Here is a 22,507-nt window from a genome sequence, read left to right as displayed (position 1 = left end):
ATAGCTTGGCTAACTGACTTAAGATATTACTGTTGACACCTAGGGGGAAAAACTGTAGTCCTGCATAGATTTTAGGAAGAAATTTATTTTACATGCTGAAGTAGTAAAACAAGCAGTTTTTAAACACACAGTTTTAGGCAGTTACTTTGTAATGTTGAAATAATAAGAAAAGTGCTCTTTTTTGCTAAGAACAGTCAATCATTTCTTAAACTTAGCTCAAGCAGTCATTAAACAAACTATTAATTTAACCAAATGCTTTATGTCTGTCTCGAAGGCCAAATTTTCAAAAGCCAGTCACTAAGGCTAGGTACCTCAAGGCAGATACACAATTCTCACTAGCAGCATACATGGAAAAGATGCATTTAGATGTGTGTCTGCACACAGAGACAGACACCAGTACATACAATCGCATTTAGTAGTTTGGCTTTTTTAATGTAACATGCTTTTCTGTTGTCACTGATGCTCAAGCGTCACCCCACTCTAAACAGGAAGCCCAGTCATCAATAATTTGTCCCTCTAACCACTTCTCTGCAAGTTTTCTCCCAGGAGTTGTTTAGTTGGCTTCAATGGACCTACTTGCTAATGTGGTGAATAAAGCTAGTAGTTCTGGTGTCTACCCTTGGAATATCTTTACCACGTTAGGTAAGATATAGCCTGCCTCAGACACGACTCATTCACCTAGCATTTGGTTCATTTGTGCATACATAATATATTTTGTTAAGGACTTAGTACTTAGAGTACTTTAGAAATAAGGAGAACTCCAGTGACTGGACTTCTAAAGATCTTTCAGTGCTGAGTTCTGGTAGCTTGAGTTTAATGAAAGCATGAACTTCTTGCAGGATGGTAACACTGTACAGTCACTTGCATGACAGATGTTACCAATATGCTTATAAGTGTAATCAAAGAGCGAATTAGCCAACATTAAAACTTATAAACATTTCTAAATAGTTTAAGGATTTTTTCCTATTGCAAAATTTTACCAAGTAGTTTATTTTAAAAAGAAGTCATAGAATGAACACAACCATCATCCAAAGTTTATCTCTGATTATCAGTCTCAAAAATGAGAAAGAACATAAAGTCTAGTGCATATATGTCTGAACAAATTATTATATACTGATTTCTTAAATCTCAGCAGAGAATAGGGCAGTAATTAGATGTATACTTTCTGTAAGTGCAATTAATTTAAGACATATCTCAATCCACATTTTCCATTTCCTCTCCAAACAAAAAAAAAAGAAAAACTACTGAAATATTTCTGGCTTTGTTTAAAAACCAGAGACTAAACATTAAAGACTATTTCTGGATGCAATAAAAAGTAGCTTTAAAATCATATTTTGAAACGTTTGGCCTGCCAGAAATATTTTAATGAAAGTTCTACTACGTCCATAATTATCAGAACAAGTTACTTTCATGCGTTTAGCCTAACCAGGAGGAAATGGCTATGGATGGTGTAAGTCATAATACAGCATTTCCCACTGTGACACCAAGCCTAAAGAGAGAATTCAGACTATGCAAGTCACATTTTCACTGTTACTGGCATTTGGGTCTGAGGGATGCTAACAACTTCCAGTAAATACACATGTTGCGTTCCGGCAGTAAGGAACCTTGGAACCTTAAGTACTTATTTGCAATTTTGCAGTCTACACACGTATTCTTTTTCTGGTTTGGGCTCCTGAAAATGGTGGCTATATTTCTACTTTTCAGAAAGACGTTCTGAATCACATCACTACCTTATCTTGCCAGTGGATTCAGTTTGGTCACACTTTGCCAGGATGACAGCAACATAGCTGCAATGGCTGTGATGGTCTCAAAGTACCCTGGCATTGCACAGCTCTCATTTAGAGGACACTGAGACCAGAGAGAACACTCAGCCACAACACTGCCGTTGTATGTTTACATAGCTCATTTTATCCAGAAAGATAACAGAGGCATTTCACAAGTACTGGACACACACCACCACCGAGACGTTGCCAACCTTGCTCTTGAGGGTGGTGAACAAATATTACATGGCAGCCAGCAGACTCACTGGGGAAGGCAGTGTTTTGGCTACAACAGCAGCATTAACCGTTTACTTGTGTAGGAACAAATAAAAGATGCCCAAACGCAGCCTTCCTGTAACATTCAGCCAGAATTCAAAAAGCACAGCAAATCACCCAAATAATCTACTACGGAAAACCCAACATTTGAGTCACTGTTGCAGGAATAGACACCTTTTTGCCCTCAGGAAGCCAAGAGTCTACAAACATTTTGTGATGCACACTTTGCTACAGGAGAAGGAAATACAATGAAACACAGTTTTGACTGTTCTTTAAGAAAATAAGCAGGCTTCAAATGATCCACCTAACTTCTGCCTGGTGAAACATTTAATGGTGAAACATGAAATTTATACAGACAACCAACCACCTCCACTGCCCCATTCCTTCCTCAAGGTTTCTCAGCTGCTTTATGTAATGAAGACCTATCCATGTCTGGGAAATAATATGGGTTTGGTTTTGAATCACAGAAGTTAATTATCAACTGACTGTATCTTTATTATAACAGGATAATTTTGAAAAAGTCTAATTCTAGGCCTACTGAACCTAGAATTTGTGTCAAAAAACCAGTACCCCTAGAAGCCTACATATGAGATAGCAAGTAACAACTTACTTGAAGCAATTAGATAAGTGGGTAACAAAAGCAATAAGATGAAAAGTTTATCAGAAAAAACTCTACAGAAAGCCATGATTTGAGGGCTACAGAAAGAAGAATTTTGGAGAATACAAATGAAGTCCCAGTTTTTGCAGTTTTGATGGACAGACAGGACAGGTATGACCTGTGTAGTTACTACAGGTAGGGATCACACTTTAGTAAGTGAAACAAGCTGAAAAATCAATTAAGAGAACAAAGTTGGGCAGGAACTTGGAAGAAAGTGTGAGAAATTAGTATTGACATGGTTTTAAACTGAGGAGAGATAGTAGAGAAGAAAAAAAAAAAGAAAAAAACAAAGTAGTATAGACCTCTCAAGTTCTAAGGCACCTGGTGCATCTATCTACATCTCTACAGCGAAGACCTTTGTGAGCTGTGAAATCCATCCTTCCCATCACTCGTCACTAGTAAGTGCTCTCTCACAGCAAGTTGAGCTAATCACCTTGTTTATCTGAACTTCAATTATAGTCTGAATTTTAAAGCATCACCATAGTAAATAATGGTTTATTCTTGGAATTATATGTACAGAAAGGAAGAAGCATGCGAACTCTGAATAAGCACAACAACTTTCATTAGGGATATGAAATGTCAGTCAGTTTTAACAGATTTCTCTGTCCCTACCTCTAAAACCAACATTTGAAGCTATACAGTTGTGATAATGGCAATAATTATAATAATGTAATAAAGACTTTTTAAATTGAAAAGTGTTCTTCCTGGAAAGATTACAAACATAAATAGATTACAGATATATAGATATAGATGGGTATATGGAGAGGAGGGAGAGGAAGAAGAGAGCGGGAGGTGTAGCAAACACTTCTCCTATGCTCAAATCCGAAGAGGTTTCTTACCATAAGTGAATGTGCCTATTCAACTCTGGGGAAAAAAAAAAACAACCAACCAAAACCCACTACCAAACAAATAAACAAACCCCTAAATACTTTTATTTCATGCAGAGCTACTACTCCAAAACCTGGCCACCTGCAAAGAGAGTTGGTGCAAGGACTGACCAGGAGATGGTAGGTAGCCTCTGCCACCTGAGCTGTACGTAGATAAAAGGGAGAGAAAATGTTTTAAGGCTTGTAACACAGCATACAGAGCAACCGCCGGCAAAGAATAAGTGCAGAGGTTTTTGGCTGGGATTTTTTTTTTCTCTTTTTTTTTTTCTTCTTCCTTTTTTTTTTCCCCTCTGCTGGAAAATGGTGAGCTGTATGTAAAGAGACTTAATGTTTGAGGCCCTAAGTAAGGGAAGTGTCACCTTTCAAAAAGGGGAAAACAGCGGGTTTTGCTGCATAGGTGAATTTCAAGTTAGCTTTAGCCTTTGTTAGCTTCAGATATTTTCTGAATGCTGAAACAATATGTGAGGCAATGGCAACTACTCCATGTAGGAATACAAGGTGTTCTTTAAAAGACATCTGTGCACTCACAGAAAAAAGTCATAAGGCTTCTCTAAGCAAGAAACCCAAACATACCTTTGAAAAACCTGCTTGGGTTTGTTCAGTTTTTTGGTAGTTTTGTTTGTTTGTTTGTTTGTTTGTTTTTGGTTTTTTTTTTAAGAGCTTCATATTTCATAAGGAAAGCTTTATATTTCAAAGTTTGTCCCCTAAAGCAGCGCTAGCAAGCAGTTACAGCCACACATACCATCTCTGCTTAAATGAGGACTTCGCTAGTCCAGCACTTGGTAGGATTAATGCTCCCTGTTAGAAATAACCAGTTCAAAGCCTGCACTAACTCAGCTGAGTAGACAGAAGTGTCTTCACAGTATTTCTCCTAAAAACTAAAAAGAGTCTTCAAATGCTCATTTTAAGAGAAAGGGCAAAAACATTCTGTCTGGCACATACTGAAGAGCAGGAACCCTCTGGCTAATCAAAAACCAACATACGTGGGTGCTATTCTGCTGGTCCTTCTCTCTGCAATCCCGTCAAAGATCCAGACTTTGGAGCAGAAGTGTCTTATTACATAAGGGAAAGCCAGAGATCAACTATTTACCCCAGGAATACAAAAGCTATAAAACAGTGCTAGAAACCTCATTTTAGACAAGTTGGAGCTTGGATACCAGAGACAGGCTCAGATAAAAGTCCAGCTCCTGTGTTAAACGTGCCACAAAGAAACAAAATAATGTTACTGCAATGAATATAAAAACCTTTGTTTTGCAAATCACTTCCACAACTGGCTCCACAGATCAATCAGCTGCCCAAATGTCCAGTCCGGTACTCGCTTACACATCCCCTCTTAGATATCCTCTGGGTACAAATAATTATTCTTTTTTCTTTCTGTGCACTTTATCTAAAATGCATTAATCTAATTCACCCCACAACTCAAGCCAGTTCAAACGCAGAAACTTCAATCCACCGCCTTGTAAAGCACTATTCTTATTAATAGAATATTTATTGTGTTATGATATATCACGCCTCAGTTTTTCATTTGCACGGAGTATGCCAGTTCCCCCCTGGGTTTACGCCTGCATAAATCTGCAATGACCGAAGGGGACCTTGTCCCCACACACGGCTGCAGTCCTGACATCTGAGGGAAGCGTGTGTGGGAGAGCACTCCCCAAAATAACCCAGCCACGACTGCCTTTCCCTTCTGAACTTTTGCCAGTGCTTGTGAAACCACGGGCTCGGTTAGCACATGGGTAGTTGGCCTGAAGCAAAGAGACCTCCTCCCCTGCTCCACTCTCCACAAGCATCTGGAGGCCACCAAAGAGTTGCAGGCCAATCTCCACAGTAAAAAACAAGATGTATTGCTATGGGCAACAGCATGAGAGCCCCCCCTGCTCCTCTTGCACATGGGAGACCACAGACAAGACGTGAGTGGGGAGAGCAAGCTGTGCTGCAGAGCAACCGGAAAAACTGGGAGCATGTCTCCATCGATGCCTGCACAAAGGCTTCTGGAGTGGATGAACAAGATACGAATAGCCACAAGTGTCAGGATAAAACTGGGCTATCCAACAAAATAGGCAAAAATGGGGCCAACTCTTGCCAGCCTGCCTTACACATGGCATCTCGTGGAAGTCAGGGAAAAGCTGCTCACCCCCTCTGAATCCACACACACTTAAACCAGAGGAAACACGGTGTCTACATGAAATACTAAAATAAACAGAGAAGCAAAGCCAGTTGAAAACTGATCAAGTTTACGCTAAAAAGCTCATTATGTGTGTATAAATGTGGCTGTGGTCTTGCATGTGAATAAATAAGCTTTTATTCCAGGCATTTAACATCACTTCCATTGACATGGACCCTCTAAAGCGTGGAAATTTAGATTCAAATTAGGATTTTGGGCTGGAATGTCCCCGAGATCTCACTCCTGCTAACGCCGTTCATTCTACCAGTGTGTAATGTGAAATATTTACACGTGTTCTAACATCTTCCTGCAACTTCAAGGAGCTGCTTACTCTGTTCGCAGAATACCAGCGTGTTTGAGGATTTGCCCGTTGTGTTGCACCACTCACAGTGCAGCCGTGCACACAGGAAGAGCATACCTTCCACGGCAGGCTGTCACAGCCACTGCCAGCAAGCCCTGCGCTGCTGCCACTGCTCAGTCCCCTTACCATGGGTTTGCTCCAGCTCCTGCTCTGCTTTGTGTAAACAGCTGCCTTCCAGGACCACTCTAGGTTCAGCTCTAATTAATTTCTTAATAAAAATACAATTTAGTTTATACTCTAGTCCTAAAATGTGGGTCATTTCTAGTTCTCACTAGATGCCCAAAACTCCATCTAATTCAAATCTGTTCTCTCATTCCACACTTAAAGACTAAACCACTTCTAATGTAAGTTGGTATTTTTACTGCTTCACACACAGACTTTAGGAATGACTGTAGGATATATTTGGCCAATTTTGTCTAACAAATATTTATAATCAGACAATTAAGATTCCTCTGCAGGACTGCAACTTTCCCATGTCAGTTTTATCTCAGGCAACTTTAAGATTGCCAGTAACATTAATAAATATAGCAACTACTGAGTGCAAAGTATTACTTATGTATATTTATGTTCCAGACTAAGACTTAAATAAAAATACTGGCTGATACTAGCAGCTACACACTTTTAATCAGTTTTCTTTAAAACAAAACCTGAATTTACTGGTTCCTTTAGTAATCATGCAACTCCACAGATAAAGCCCTGGAGTGCAGCTGACAAAGCCTGCCTTTTATCGCCATCTCTGCCACAGGACTCTGGAAAAAGCACCTCTCCTTCCTTTGCCTCTTTAACATGGCATGCAGAAAGGGTTATGTAAGCCTGGTGTTAGTTGTAATTATTTGTTGCTGTCACTCAGAATTTCCCTCAGTGATTTCATGCAATGAAACGGCACTTGCTTCATGGGTACTAGGATGATCCCTATAAAGTTTTAAAGAGCTCAAGTCTCAAGATAAAGCCAGGAAGCAAAGGACTGTATTAATTCTAGTGGAGACCAAGAACTGAACTTCTGTCTGATTCTCATAGAAACTCTCAGTGAAAGGTGCTATTCCTCTTAGCCTGCACATTTTCAAACAGTTAATCTAGTGCCTTTTTACCTTCAGGAAATGAAGCATATGAAATCAGTCATATAGGTATCAGTGGCAGTAACTCCTTTTTCAAAACTGTGTGCCATTGCGACATAAAACCTGGCCCTCTTCCAATTCACATTTTTCCATTCTTATGGTTATTCTGCCATCTCAACTGCACAGACTTTTTTTTTTTCCCTTCACTCTTTCTGCCACAGAAAACAAAAGCATTTCCCGCATGCCAGAAAAACAGAAGTTACAAGATATTCTAGACTGTGGTCAAACATTGTTTTCCAAATGGGAAGCACAGTCAATTTTGAGCGAGCCAGTATATGCTTAAAAATCTTCAAAACTAACTAAAAAATACTTTACATCTATAACCCATACAAAACTTATATAATATACGAAGTAAGTGTATACTCTGTAACACAGCTATACACACATCTGTATAACTTAGAATAACAACTGCACGGGCCCGTTTTTTGCCCAGGTTTGCAAATCCATTTCACAGCCTCACGACCTGCAGCGCAATGTCCTTTCACAGCACATCGGGACGGCGACCTCCAGTCCCGGCACAGCCGGTGAGCAGAGCCCGCAGCGCACATGCTGCTAAACAGTGCGAATCAGCCTGCTGGACCTCCGCCACAGGAAGCAAAATAAGGTTGGACTTGTTCCCACATGTACATTTGAGATTTACTTCTCTCAAAGACAGTCCCTGACCTTGACCGTGGCCTTTTAAATTTATGGATTGGTAACAGGGAACTGAGGAATGAAAACACTTGAAGCTCCTTACCCTTCATATTTACCACACCAGATGGCTGCTGCTAAGTGTCAGCATCAGCCCAGTTTTACCGTGTAACAGTGCCTGGGTACAAGAACTGTATCTTATCAGAGATGGTGTGAAGGCTGGCTTTTAACAGGTCCCTGATGCTTCTTGCTCTGGTAATGCATTTCACTCATCTGGAACTCTTTGTTTGAAGGATCTGAAGATTTATTGCTGGATACTCCTCTCCCCTAGGCATTTACCTTTTGAAAACAGTAGCTACCAACTGGGTTTTGCTAGGCAGGCACCCAATCTTTTAGCTGGTCAAAAAAAGTGACCTGATTTTCAGGAATCCCTGTTGAAATCAGTGAGCCTCAGACATCAGAAAACCATAGAGATATACCAAATATCTAAGTGCGAGATAACAGCAGGTTTCTAAGAGGCATCCTCACTTGTCCTGAAATGGTATCAGAGGCTTCAACTTTTAATAGAGGTCCTACAAAAAAAAAATAAAATATCCACTTTTCCACTTCTCTACAGCACGAGTGTCTCCCTGTCTCTCACAAAACCCTGGATATGAAAATATTTTTGCTGGCCAATGGCTCCTGTAATGGAGCGGACAATTATTTAGTTCCTAAAGCAAATGGATGTTAAATGCAAGGGTGAATTTATGCTTTTTTTCCTGGGACTAGCCTTGGTGTTTACATTGCATGTGTTACCTTACCTTCCATAAGAGCACAGCCAGCAACAGGAAGATGAGAATTCCCACCAGCAAACTGATGGCAATGATCCATCCGACAACATACCCACGAGGCTCCAGATTGTGCAAAGCCTCAAAGACCACCTACAAAGCAATTAGAAAAAGATCTTTTTATGATTGGAAATTGTATTGTTTTCTCATGTACTCATCTTATTAAACACATTGCATGGTGGCCTCACTGATCATGTTTTGTCTGCCAAACAAATACGGAATGTGAATTTCATGCTTTCCATTTATTTTTTGCAAGGGATTTAAAGCTTTCAAGTGGACTTTTGAGTAGGCATGCCTTGGATCCAAAGGATATCAGCTTCCACTCCAAAAAAACTCTTAACACTGCCACCCCGCCCCCCCCACCCCAGACAATGAACTTGTTCTGCTGCTGGGCCACCAAAGGTGCACAAAGGTTTGCATGAAAAACTCCATCCCTTGGATTGGCAGGAATGGCCATGACATCTCACATGGTTTGTCTTACTTATCACATTCCCAGCCTTGCCAAACAGCCCAATGCTTCACATTAACCACTCATGTACACTGAGCCTGTTAACTTTTCTCCGCAAAAAATAAGACAACACACATACAACTCTATTGAATACAAAATTGTCCCTGCTGTGATTCACCAGACACATTGTGTGAAAGAGGGAAGGGTGCGTGCAGGCATGGGTTCTTCTGGGAATGCAGAAAGCAGTCTCCTGCTGTTCTCTTCTCCCTTTTTGTATGGCGTATATGGCAGGGAAATACATCCTACAAAGAGCTTTCCTTAACAGTCTGCCTTAAGAAGAAAATGGGAGCAAATTATACTGCTTATATACGCTATGTGAACTTCCAGTCTCTTGTTTCAATCAAAACCAGTTCCTCAGTGGAAAACTCAAAACCAGTTCTCCTCAGTGAGGGCTATTTCTATCTTAAATTTTGCAATTTAATATCCAGCAAATGCAGAGAGGCAGCACAGATTTTTTTAAAGGTAATATGTTTGCTTTGTCTGGCTTTCTTTTGGAAAGCAAAGTAGTGGGTTTTCCTCCCTCCTTCACAAACCGCTTTCTTCATCTTTGCTTAAAAATATCAAAACCCTTTCACAGATACAAATTGTTAAATCAATCTTTTAAACAAAACAAAACAAAAATTGGTAGTTAAAAGTGAGAGAAAATCCGGCAGTTAGAGTCAGATACAATTATGGAACCTCAAGATATTAATCTTAAGAAGCCCGTGGAAGGCCCATGAAATACCTCCAGTCACTGGTGACACTGCTCAGACTGCATTATTTATGAGACAGCAAAGGGAACACGGCCCCACACAACCCTGTGGACATTGAAGGTGCACGTTCAGGAAAAGGCTGCAATAGGGAGGTGATGGCAGCACTGGAAGAGGGGCCAAAGAGGCTCTGGGTTCTCCATCCCTGCAGGGTTCCAAGCTTCACTCAGACAAAGCCGTGGGGATCCTGAGCCAGTGTGGGCAACAGCCCTGTTTCAAGTGGGAAATGGGAGAGGACAGCCTCCCAGGATCACACTAATGTCTTTTTCTGTAAGCATATGCAACCTCAGCGAACACCCACAAAAATTACAGGCACAGATGAGAGAAAGCAGGTGAGTAAGGCTATATTCTGTCACAGTGTTCCCACAAAGAAGTATTCAAAGATCCTTCATCTCAGTTTCACAGGCTGATTAAGACCACAGCTTTTATGGAGGAGGAAATTGAACACAGCTGATTTACACACACCGGTTTTTATCGATAAGCTATTATCAAGTATTTGATGACAAAAAGACGTGAAAACAACAAATGGACAGGAACAAAGCCATACACAGACAGCATCATCCAAATATATTCCCATAACTAGTGTCACAATGCTCAAAATACCTCTCAAACACAGATGAGTTTTTCACCTGAGAAAAAGAATAGTTTTAGTGTTTCAGACATTAGCACAAAGCCTTTGTCAGACTTTTAAAGACATCTTGCTGAACAGAGAGTTTCCTAAGCAGCAGAGTTTCCCTCATAGCCAAGATGAGTGTAAGGGAAAAACCAGAAGGAGAGATCAAACACAAATCTTGTGCCTCCCTCTTATTTCTGAGCCAGCTTGGAAAGACGATCTGATGTGGCAGTCCATTTCTCACGGAGGCTATGGTTAGCATCCATCTTGCGGACACAAGTCAGATGACTATTTCTTAGATGATAAGGTACTAATGTTATTTTCCTTTCTGACTTTAAAAGAAAAAAAACCCTCCTGACATTTTAAGTATTACCAACTTCAGTGAAGAGACCTTTCAAGTAATCCCTGGATGCAAAATGAGGTGGTGCTTTCTATCCATTACTCAGAGAGTAAATGTTAACGTAACACAACCTCCAGTACAATAGACCTGTATGTCCTTCATGCTGCCAAAAAGGCAAAGCCAGGAATAGCTGCAGAGATTGAATCATACATCATCTCTACAGCAAGAGCCCCACATTTCAGGTTTGAAGCACACTGGCTGGAATAGCTTGGCTGTAGCTTTTGCAGTCACAGCTCAAGCTATAAGGGTAGAGAGCAACGGCAGCTTCTTATCCATGCAGTTTCTTCTAGCAGTCTGGATTCAACATACAAGGATAAAAAAACCCTGTTCACAGCTTTCTGGTTTTGAGAGGAGCAGAGATGTTGTGCATGTTAATGTCCTTATCCCTCTCAAGCCCTCAAAATCTGCCTGCATCAATACGCCGCCACTGCAATGAGTTTTGGTGAAGAAGTAACCAACAACAAAAACCCCAAGCCAAACCCCAATCAAACCAGACTGAGCAGAGTCAGCATACATTGCATATCAAGAGGATCAGCAAGAAGCCAGTACAGTAAGTGGCGGAAGGCCAGGAAAGCAAGGCATCCCCAGGGGGAGGTTGGAGCCAGAGGGTGATGTTACTGAAGAGAAGCGTGCCATGCGCTGCCTGCCGCTTGACCCACTGGCCATCGCGCAGCCCCTAAAAGCCAACCTCAAGCGAACCATGAGCTCCTCATCCCATCCACCCCAGCAGCACAGCCCCTGTAGGGCAGCCAACACGCTGGGGAGCACAAGGCAGTCCCCAGCCCAGCACACTTCCCACAGCCCTGACCGAAGGAGAAGACAGGAGTGATAACAGTGACTGATAAGGGGGGGTGGGAAAGCATCCCCGAGAGGGCGGCTGGAGCAGCAGCAGTCTAGCTCAGAGAAAGCACGGGCAACGGTCATAAAATATGGAGCGGATTACAGGCTTGTTTTCAGACTCTGACAAAACGCCAGGGAAAGGCAGTGAAAAACACAGTTGTCTTGACGATGTATGAGGGGGTTTAGTTTCATATTTATCTTTTGCATTTCACACTGTACTTGTGGATCTGAAAGCCAGGAAGCCCAGGAGGCAGTGTAGCTTGCCATTTACCTGTAGGTAGCTCACACATCAGTCAGGTTTTACACAGTGTAACTGCCCTTCTGTGAAATCACAGAGGTCTGCAGCCTACCACTGACTTCTGAAACGTTGAACCCACATGGACAAGGGAATTTACCAGTTCATCTTCTGCCTGTGCCAAACATTTGCTATATTCTGATAGTCTTAGTGAACAAATTGAAAAGAATCAGAATTCTGTACTTTTTTAACACTTTTAAAACACCCTATTTCAGTAAAATGTACAGGCAAGAAGTTAACAGAGTAGGAATTTTGCAAATACTTAAAGTTCATACTGTGCTGAAGTCCTTTGCAGAATAAGCACATGTTGCTGCACTGGGACTCAGAAAGACAAGAAACATACTTCAGCAAAATCTGGTTAGAAATACCTAACTGCAAAATTTTCATTTCTTTTTGCTTATGTGCACTAAATGCATTTTATGCACTTGCATCATGAACCACAGCACAATGGAAGGTGCTGGCTTATCAAAAAAATGCTGGCACCCAGAATATTTCTGGTGTTTCAAGCCACACTGCACTGCTGGCTGACTTGTCCATTCAAGTGCTGTTATACTTGGGGGACTTGCAGTAGCAACACCATTCTCCCATACATCTGTACATATATGTATATGCATCCATTTTAATATATTTATTTATTTACATACACTAAGAACAACCTTGGAAGTTCTTGAAAAATACACACCTGAGGAATCCTTGCTACCTGCTTGTCTCTATCCCTGGGAAATTAACTGTATTTTATTGCTGTCGTGTATCGCTCTGTTCCTTTACCCAAGCGTGTGTTTCTACCTGTGAGACTGCACTGTAAAGACCAGAAAAATCTATAAAGGGATTGTTACAGTAACAGATGGAAAGGCAAAATAACAAAATGAAAACCAAAACATGGTGAAAACAATAAGGGCAGCAAATAAGCCATGGGCAGGGAGGCTGCAAAGCTGTTGGAGGAAGCACATACCTGGCTCCAGCCAGGCTAGGATGTTGCACCAATCCCAGAGGTAAGCTGGAAGGAACAGGTGCCTTAAAATGCTGATTGTTTCTAAAACGCAAGAGCCGGGTGTGGGTGTGGGTTGCTGGCTGAGCGGAAGAGGTATGCATTAAAAAAGGCTGGGACATCATGAGCACTGTCTAGTACCACAGGCTGCTCCTTCCAGTGCAGACAAGGGAGAACAGGACAAAGTCAGGAGCCCTCTGCACTGCAGGCAGAAGTTACCAAGCTTAGGCACATGAACATGCATTTAAACATCTCTGCATATATATATGCATATAGAGACCTCTCAGAAACATTCTGTAGGTCTTCAGAGCCATAAACGTCATTATTTTAAGTTGTTCTTTTTTGTTGTTATTTTCCTGAAATATATTTGTTTCTCATCTCAGACACAAACACATCTAAATCTGGGGTAGGGGTGGGGGATGGATAAAAAAAATAAAAATCCATGTAAGGCAACTGCCTGCCCCTGTTGAATTACAACTGGGCTGAAAATGAAAGAACAATGAACTCCACGCAAAGGAGAGAAAGGTTCAAAGGGTCGATAGAACATACCTGTGCTGAGCTGACAGCACCAGACAGCTGTACAGCAGCCTTCAGCTTTACAGGACACTTGGTTGCAGGAGCTGTGTGCATTTTATCTGGGGTTCCCTTTTCATCTATTCAGTTTTGCATTCCCTCACTCTCAAGACAGGGACACTTGGACACATTTGGCTGGTTTTGGCATAGCGAAACCCAGCCTATTCCTCCTTCCACAATGGCACTCACTGAGGGAACTCCTTCTGCGCCATAAGAGCACTCCTACTCCTGCACACAAGCATCGAGCAGAGGATGTGAATTCTTGGATCTGGTATTTGACCACCGTGGTCTCATGGAGCTTTTTCTTGGTTTTGCCTCACATGCAGAGGAGGAGGAAGCCAAACCTTCATGTAAACCCACATGCTTAAGAAAAGAAAGTATGTCTCCTGAAAATACCACACCACTGGTTTCAGCCAATATATACTCATGTTAATACAACTGTCACCACAGAGCCAAATCCAAACTCTGCTCACCTTCAAGTGATTTGTTCAACATAAGAATTCAAACAGCCTGTTGTAACTGGAGACAGAAAATATATCATTCCAAATCACATAAAACCATATCCAAATCCAGAGAAATTATTTCTGAAAATTGCATAAATGGATCTTTTTTTTTAAATAGCTTCCTTTCAAAGACAGTCTGCTATCCAGATTACCGATATTTACACAAGCTTTTGCATCTCCCTCACAAACAGTCTACTAGTGTTTCTGACAAAGCTGGTCCTGCCACCACCGGTGGCACTTACACTAGCATCACAAATGATTAGTCTTCCTTTTCTTCTTGTCTCCTTCACAGATAGTTTACACTCCGATATTGTACACTACATTGTAAAAGTGCCCAGTGAAGTAAGGGTACCCAGTTCTAAAGAAGCATTAAAGTCTAATAAGTGCTAATAAGTCTACATGTGGCTGTAGAAAGCAAAACTTTTCACATTTACCATGACAAAGTGGCTAAGAAAATAAATGTTTTCCATTGTTAGGGAACACTTTCATAAACAGATTCTAAGGAAGTCCATGCACAAGTGTTCAGAAGGAGCTGCTGTCCAAACAGATATGGTACAGCAGTCCCTGGTCAATAAAATGAACACAGGATGAGCTTTAAAAAAGAAGGAAGGAGTATGGACAAAGACATTTTATTTCTCGTGTCTCTACTTCCAGCTGAATAGCTGTGGCTTGCAATAAATAACTATTCCCTTTTGCATTCCACAAGAAAAGGGAAAGGGGGAAAAATGAATGCCTTGAGCCAAACCACATGTCTTAAATTTTTCCCTGAACATGACCCTATGCAAAACACGCAGCAATGGCGAAGCCAACGGACATATGGAAACAGCATAAAGGAGAAGCAAGTGGCACTCACATTAGAAAAGACTTGAAATCACAAATTGATACTACATGGCTACAACATGTCAAGCATGCTCCTTTACAGCTAGGGCTTCCCAGGCACTAGGAGCAAGCTCTTGTTTGAAGATTAATATAGCTTCCCAGCATACACAGTGCACTTCATAATCATTGCAAATCAAGGCTTGACAAAAGGCTTTCCGGGAACGGGAAAAGGACAATGGTTTGGGGTTTTTTTTTTTTTGTTGTTGTTGTCTTTTTTCTTTCAAGCATTAGATAACAATGAAATACAGCAGACCTTGCATTCCTAGATAAAAGCATTTCTAAATTGTGAATGTTAAATAATAGTAATCCCATGCATTTTCCATTGTGCCTATCATTCTGAGACATTCTAAAACCCTTTACAGATCAAACTATTTGTCAGAATGATCCTGGCTTCTGCCATTTCAGTTGGAGCATCGGCATACCAGTCAGGTGTTACTCTAACCATTAATGAAATTCTGCCATAAAATTGCAAAATTTGCTCTATGTAAGCTGCAGAGCTAAAGAGAGATCAAGCAATATATTAGCAATCAGGGCTGCAGGTCACTTCTAAGGCACATTCCCAGGGAAGGTTAGCTATGTTTTGCATTTCAGCTGCCAAGTCTATTTTTTAATGCTCTTAGAATGGTCCAGAAACCTGACAAAGAAAAAAATAACAGAAGGGAAAAAATGAGGTCCTGTCATATAAAAGAATTCCTTTTTCTGACACGTCTAATAAAATAGAAAGTTAAGCCTAGGGTTGCAGACATGATGGTGAAGACGGTCACTGTAGTGGCATCTCTACTTTCAGACTGAAGGTAGGAAGTAGATGCAGGATCAATTCTTCCTTTGTCTGTAGGGTTTTAAATTCAGTATGTCTGAGATGAGTGCTTTAATTTGGTCCATCAGTGCTTCCCAAAACTGTGTTGAACTCAATACTCTCACGCTCAAACCTCAATTGCACTCACTGAAATGGAACCAATGAGGGAATGGTTGCATAGGCTGTGGGTAATGACAATCACTGGGGATAAAAAGGATAACTGAGAGAGATCTACATCATGTTCCAAAAATACACAGCAAAAGGAGAAATTGAAAGTAGTCCAGATTACCTCTGATCCTCATGTGAGAGAAATAAGAAATGAAACTTCAAATGGCAAAAAGAAAGCTGAATTTGGGTGTGGCATCCTGATCAATTTTTATGCATAAATATTAGGCAACTTGGTAGTAGGACACCAAACCATTACCTCCTCTTTCTCCAGTAGATTGTACTGTACATGACCCTGTACAGTTTTGCTTACAGTCAAAACCACACCTTGAACTTTAATATTTCCCCTTCAATTTTCAATCCAGCCTGTCCTGGTTTCAGCTGGGATGGAGTTAGTTATTTTCTTGGGAGCTAGTGCAGTGCTGTGTTTTGGCTCTGTTGTGTGACTTTCCAGTTTCTCAGGCCTTGCTAGCAAAAAGGCTGGAGGGGCACGAGGAATTGGGAGGGGACACAGCCAGGTCAGCTGACCCAAACTAATCAAAAGGGTATTCCATACCATGGGACATCATGCCTGGTATAGACACCTGGGGGGGTGGCTGGGGTGGGCAGATCATTTCTGGGGGACTGGCTGGGCATCGGTCGGTGGGTGGTGAGCAGTTGCACCGTGCACCACGTGTTCCCTTCTTCCGTTCCCTCTGAATTTTATTTTTTCCTATCCCCTTTTGATTAGAAGTGTTATTGTCACCTTTGTTATCATTGTTCTTTCATTTTTATTCTGTTTCAATTATTGAATTTTTCTTATCTCAACCCTTGAGTTTTACTTCCCTTTCCAACTCTCCCCCCATCCCTCTGGGTGAGGGGGGAGTCAGCGAGCAGCTGCGTGGTACTTATTTACCAGCCAGGGTTAAATCACGACACAGACTCACACAGATCAACACAAAATGCAGTATCAGGTCGTACATGAATTCCACCAGCTCAGCACAATGGAACAGCTAAGTGGATCTCTGAAAGTTTAGACCTTCTGTCCCATTTTCACAACTCCAAAAATATCATCAATACTTCCAAATATTTCACACTGGCACATCTGAAAAGACTTTGCTGGGGTTTCAAGTCTTTGCTAGGTTTTCAAGGAAAATCTGATTAAAGCAGATGTTAACCCTAGAAAAGGAAGCTAAACCTAATTTTGGCATGAATATCTCAAAGTATTACACTTTTGGCTAGTACAACACAGATCTTCCTGCTCCACATAACATCATTCACTGTCATGGCATGGTTATCACAGAGAGCAAAACCACAGAAGCACAATGCACAGCACTGCTAGTCTAGGCAGACAAAGCCTGGGCACTTTTATGGGCTAGCCCAGCCCAAGGCCAGCCACAAATTCCAGTTTGCATAGACCACTCCATGATTTCCAGCCCACTGGGATCAGGAAACCTTTCTCTTCAGACTTATTTACTTACTGGTTTTTCTTCTGGGCTCCCGTTGGGCACCTCCACAACTCTGAGGTCAGGGTCCACCTGCACCCTCGCCCTTGTGACAAACTGGATGACTGATGAACTGTCCTGAGAAGTAAAAAGAGAAAGAATGTAATTTCAGGGCTGGGGGGGGGACGGGACACCACCACCCCCTTCAAACAAAAACATCAAACATTTGCCACTGTAATAAACATTAAACACATCTAGACAATGCTTAGTGGAGGCTGGGTTGACATTGAAGCAATATCCTGGTTTTAAAAACCCTGTCTGGAAAAGTATAACTCATACTCGTAACAGACAGACAAAACTGAGCACGTTATTTCGGATTAAAACAAAATTATGTACACTGGACTTTAAACACATCATTTGTATTTGGACTGTTAACATTTCCCACGTTTACTGCAAAAGCAAAAGACAGAATGTTGCCAATCAACACAGACAGGCTCAGTATAAACCATCAGAGAAAAGTTCCTGGTTGGTTTTCAGGTGAATAGAAAAGGGATACCTGAAACCTGGGATAAACTCAACTATATCCCAAGGTGAAAACCTCTTAATTATTTGAACCTGTGCACTGCAAATAGCTTAAATATTCAGTGTACACTTCCCCTTATTAATACATACTTTCCCTATATTTTACACAGTGAATTTTAACAGGCACATTCCAATAAGCTGCCATTTCAACTCATAGATTTGCCATTTGTATGCTGTTCACCTTGGGGAGGATGGGTGGTAGGTAGCAAATGGCATGCGGTGGTGATACTGACCCAGAGACACGGAAGCACTGCACATCTTTTAAAGGAGTGTTGCTAATGCTCATCTCGGAAAGGACCCAGCAGACAGGATGAACCCATGCCGTGACAGGGCTGAATTTCTGAGAAGCACATTTCGTGTGCACTCAGCTACTTGCTTACATGCTTCAGCATTTCTATAAGCATGTAACAAATACCTGAAGCCTCTGGCCTTGCCTATATTTCCTGTAACAAACATTAGCAGACTGGTTGGTTTCAGCTGGAATAACTCAGGGCTATCAATTGCTTTAGTAACTGCTTTCTAATAACGGTGCTCTCTCCAATGCTTTTAATCTAGCAGCTATCATCAAAGGTAGGTTTGTGTTATCAGCTTTTTCCTTAACAATCTTACAGCATCTTGCCACAATTACAGCGTCAGCATTTTTGTAAGTAAAGGAAAATGGGGCAAGACACAGTCAATCACTAGAAATGTAAAAGAGTTGCTGTCTCATTCAGTGGCTTCAGAGAAGACAGGAATTAACTTGCAACCATTTGTTTCTTGTCACAAATGTCAAGGTCAGCATTAATATGGTCACTACGTATCTTCTTTGAATAATAATTATTTGAAGTTAAAAATTATAAAAAACTGCCACGTCTCTGTTTACACGTAGGGAATGATAGTTTGTCACAGTTTACATGCACTTACTCTACTTTTCATTTTTCAGAATGAGAACTTTGAGAAATCATTTCAACTTTCAGAAGTCTCTAGCCTTAACACCATGCATACAATTAGGGGCCTCATTCATGTTTCTCAATGTATAAATTTCTCAGTTTATTTCTGTCTTAATGGCTAATGGGTAAGAACTAGGATTAACACCTCCATACACACTGTTGATAAACAGATCTGGGTTTTTTTTACACCATGGTGTTTTTTTAACACATTAGTAAAGAGAGGAAGGAATGCAAGTTTTGAGTCCATTGGCACCCATAAGCATGCTGAAATTGGTATCTAAGACAAACTACACACGCAGCAAGTACCTTCTTCAGTATCTCAGTGTTCAGCAGCGTGTAGACACTTATATCGCAAGACTCTGCTTTGGCTAGCGAGCTTAAGTTGCAGCGTATAATTAAGCAGGACCTGCCTGGTCTTTCACAGTCCTACAGGAAATAAGAAAAAGCTGTTAGGCAAAGGAAGAAAAAATTCAGTGACAAATTGTGTGCAATTAGCAAGCACACCAGCTAAGTTACATAGCAAACTTCTAAAATACAGCACTCCTGCATTGAAATAGCAGCAACTTTCAAGACCTGAAGACAGCTAGGCAGAGACCTGCGTGAAAGCAAGCCAGATAAGATTCAGCCCTCTTGCCTGGAAAGTGCCTGGGGCCAGGGGAGCGGGGCCACTGCTGCACATCAGCCCTGTGCACAGGTCAGGTGCTGAGCATGGTGTGGGGCCCTGCTGCCTCACGTGCCTTTGGCAAAACATGGGAGCGAGGGCTCTGGTCACCGAGTGTGTGCTGCCGTGTCAGGTAACTCCCTCCCCACTGCACATCCTGAAACCTCCTATTTCCATTTAAAAGTCAGATTGTTTAAGTTGCTAGATATCCCCACAGCACATCATCGGTATTGGTACACAGGCACCAAACAGTAGCTCTATAATGAGCATCTGCTTGAGTTCTTCATGCTAAGCCACGCAAAATCTTTTGTAAGCCCCACTGTATGTTCAAGTTTGCCCTAAGTGGACTTTCTTACCAATACTTTTCTGCCAGACTTTGTGAAAAAAGCAAATATTGTGTGGAAAATATTTTCATTCTCTTGAGGAACAACGCATGGGCTGGGGTTTCTGTGAAAGGAACAGCTTCCTTTGTCCTGACCAACCTGCAAGCACAATTACAAATCACAATTATTATTCTGAATTCAATTAATGACACAAGAAGGTGGGGTCAGCCTGTCCATGAAAACACACCTACATCCGAGTTGGATGTCTGGACTCCCAATTAGTAGTAAAAAGAGACAAATAAGCATTTTGGGAGTCAAATAATCCTAAACAAAGTATCTGAAGCAAGCCAGACCAGTCATGCTCTGGATATGCTTGTGCCTCTTGACTAGGTAGGATACAAATGTATCTAACCTAGCTCACATGTAGGAGCCTGAAGATAAGAGAGGGGAGGAAAATCTCAGCAAGATCACATGGCATTTTAAGTCAACAGTGTTACCCCGTTCTTTACCTTTATCATAACTGTATTATTTGGTGCTTTGGCCAGTCTGCCTGTTTCACAGCTTACATCGGAACTAATGAGAAACAAAATCTTTGTGTAAATGCACCAGTCTGGACACTAAATCTGCTCCTTTGCCTTCAACATAAATAGTACAAAAATAAACTTTTTGTATCATTAGCTTATTCACTTGTCCAGAAAAGCAGATGCTTGAAGCAAGTGAAACTTACCAAGCTTTGATAAAATTATCTTCAGTCAAGAAACCTTGCACTAGAAAACCCTCCTCTCTTTTTACGGCTTATGAATATTCACTGAAAAAAATATCTATTGGAATTTAATACAAACTATGACAACAAAGTATCAGCAAATTCCTCCCGCTGCTACCCTTAATCATTGTAAGAGTGGGAGAGATTTTCCCACAAACCACCAAGTGACATTCTTACACATCCTGCTGTTGACCTCCCCACCACCTCTACACTGAGAAGATGAAAACTTGTACCTTATTCAAATCACAAAACCTTGAAAGAGGGAGAAAAAAAATTGCTACAAATATGAAATCAGTGCACACTCTGAGTCTGATTCTGCATTAACCAGTTTATAGCTGAGTTAACCAAAGTATTGCCAAAAAGCAAACAAACCCCAGAAGTCTATCGAGATCTTAAATGCTATTTTCCAGACAAGTGATATCTATGTCTCTTGGTAAGATACACCTTTTCTGCTTCACTAGTCTACAAGTCCTTCATATCTGTTCTTTGAAGTACGTATTCATAACCTATCTTTACATAACCTGTACTTACGTTCCCAACAGATACAGGCACAGGTAGCTACCTGCAGTTTACAGTCTCCTTGGGATCAACTAAAAACTAAGACTATGATGTTCTCCATTTGTCCAGATCACCTGGAATGAGTTTTCGTTATTTATCATGGGTAAGAGATTCACAAAGCCTGCTGACATTTATTTTCCTTTCATTCACATAGGAATTAGATCCAGATCAACCAGAAGGTTTATGTTAAATCAAGAACAGCAAAGAGTCAAGACCTATTCACTATTTCCTTTTTCTCTCTGAAAGTTTGAATTATTAGAGAGACCTGGACAGATGTCATTAGATTCATGCAAGAGATACAGAAAGGACAGTATGAGCTTCTGCACTATCCCAGCTTTTGGTGTACTTTTCAAATAGTTCTGCTTTACATCCTGTACAAACACAGAGTAAGAACAAACCAAAGAAGAAATGCCTCACAAGACTAAAATAAATTATCTGGCATGAAGCAACATAAACCTGGCCCTTTTTTCTCTAAATGATTATCTTTTCTTAAACTGAAGCTTGGCTACATCTCATCCTTTTTAAAACATTTTAGCTGAAACAAAGGCAGGCACCTTCAGAGGACTAAGTCTGAACTTGGGAATACCTTTTTCTCTCTGCCAAGTATGTAGCAATCCTACACGAGGCAATTACTAAATTCAATGCCTCAACCCATCTTAGGAGGGACACATGCAAGAACCAAGCACCTCTTGCCACCTGAGCTGCTCTGGAACAGACCAGCAGGTCACCTGTAGCCTGTTTTGGTAGCCAAAGGCAGATGCCACTTCCTAGAAGGCGGCAGACACTACTGCTTGGTCTGCAGAATTTGGGGAATTCAACCAGGCAGAAATTAGGTCATACTCATCCGTGTATCTGTGGTCGGTCAGCGTATGCAGACAGCCAGTAGGCAGGAAAGAACGCCAGGCACCTGGGAAGCACTCTGTTCCCTTTAGCACTCTTTGAAACAGCAGAGCCACAGAACTAGGAAAAAAGTAACTAAAAACTTTGACACATGGGTGGATCATGCTGAGGCAGAAGGAAATTCAGCCTTTCCAAAGGACTGGTCATAGCTGTGTTTTGTTGTTGGTTTTTTTTTTTTTTTTTTTTTAATTATTTTTGGTTGGTTGGCTGGTTTTGTTAGGGTGACTGTCAGACAGTTACATTTCACATCATCTCTTACTTTCCTCAATTTTTACAAGTTTAATGGTTCACTCAACCAGTCAGATATAACTGCGGTAATTTTTCATTAAACTTTGTTTTCAATTAAAACTTCAGCTCTAGGAAATCAACCAGCTAAATAA

General features: G+C 41.1%; 1 protein-coding gene across 1 annotated transcript in view; it reads right to left on the bottom strand.

Moving 5' to 3' along the window:
- Window positions 1-22,507, bottom strand: part of ITGA9 (integrin subunit alpha 9) — a 230,381-nt gene that overhangs the window by 11,980 nt on the left and 195,894 nt on the right. Inside the window, exons 24-27 of the mRNA XM_055707897.1 lie at window positions 19,940-20,065; window positions 19,229-19,348; window positions 17,448-17,549; window positions 8,652-8,771 (exon numbers count right to left, since the gene is read on the bottom strand). Coding sequence (XP_055563872.1) covers window positions 8,652-8,771; window positions 17,448-17,549; window positions 19,229-19,348; window positions 19,940-20,065 — 468 coding nt within the window. The remainder of the gene's footprint in view (window positions 1-8,651; window positions 8,772-17,447; window positions 17,550-19,228; window positions 19,349-19,939; window positions 20,066-22,507) is intronic.

This window comes from Falco cherrug, chromosome 4 (assembly GCF_023634085.1).
Source record: "Falco cherrug isolate bFalChe1 chromosome 4, bFalChe1.pri, whole genome shotgun sequence".
NCBI lineage: Eukaryota > Metazoa > Chordata > Aves > Falconiformes > Falconidae > Falco > Falco cherrug.
This window is presented reverse-complemented; position numbering and strand designations above follow the sequence as displayed.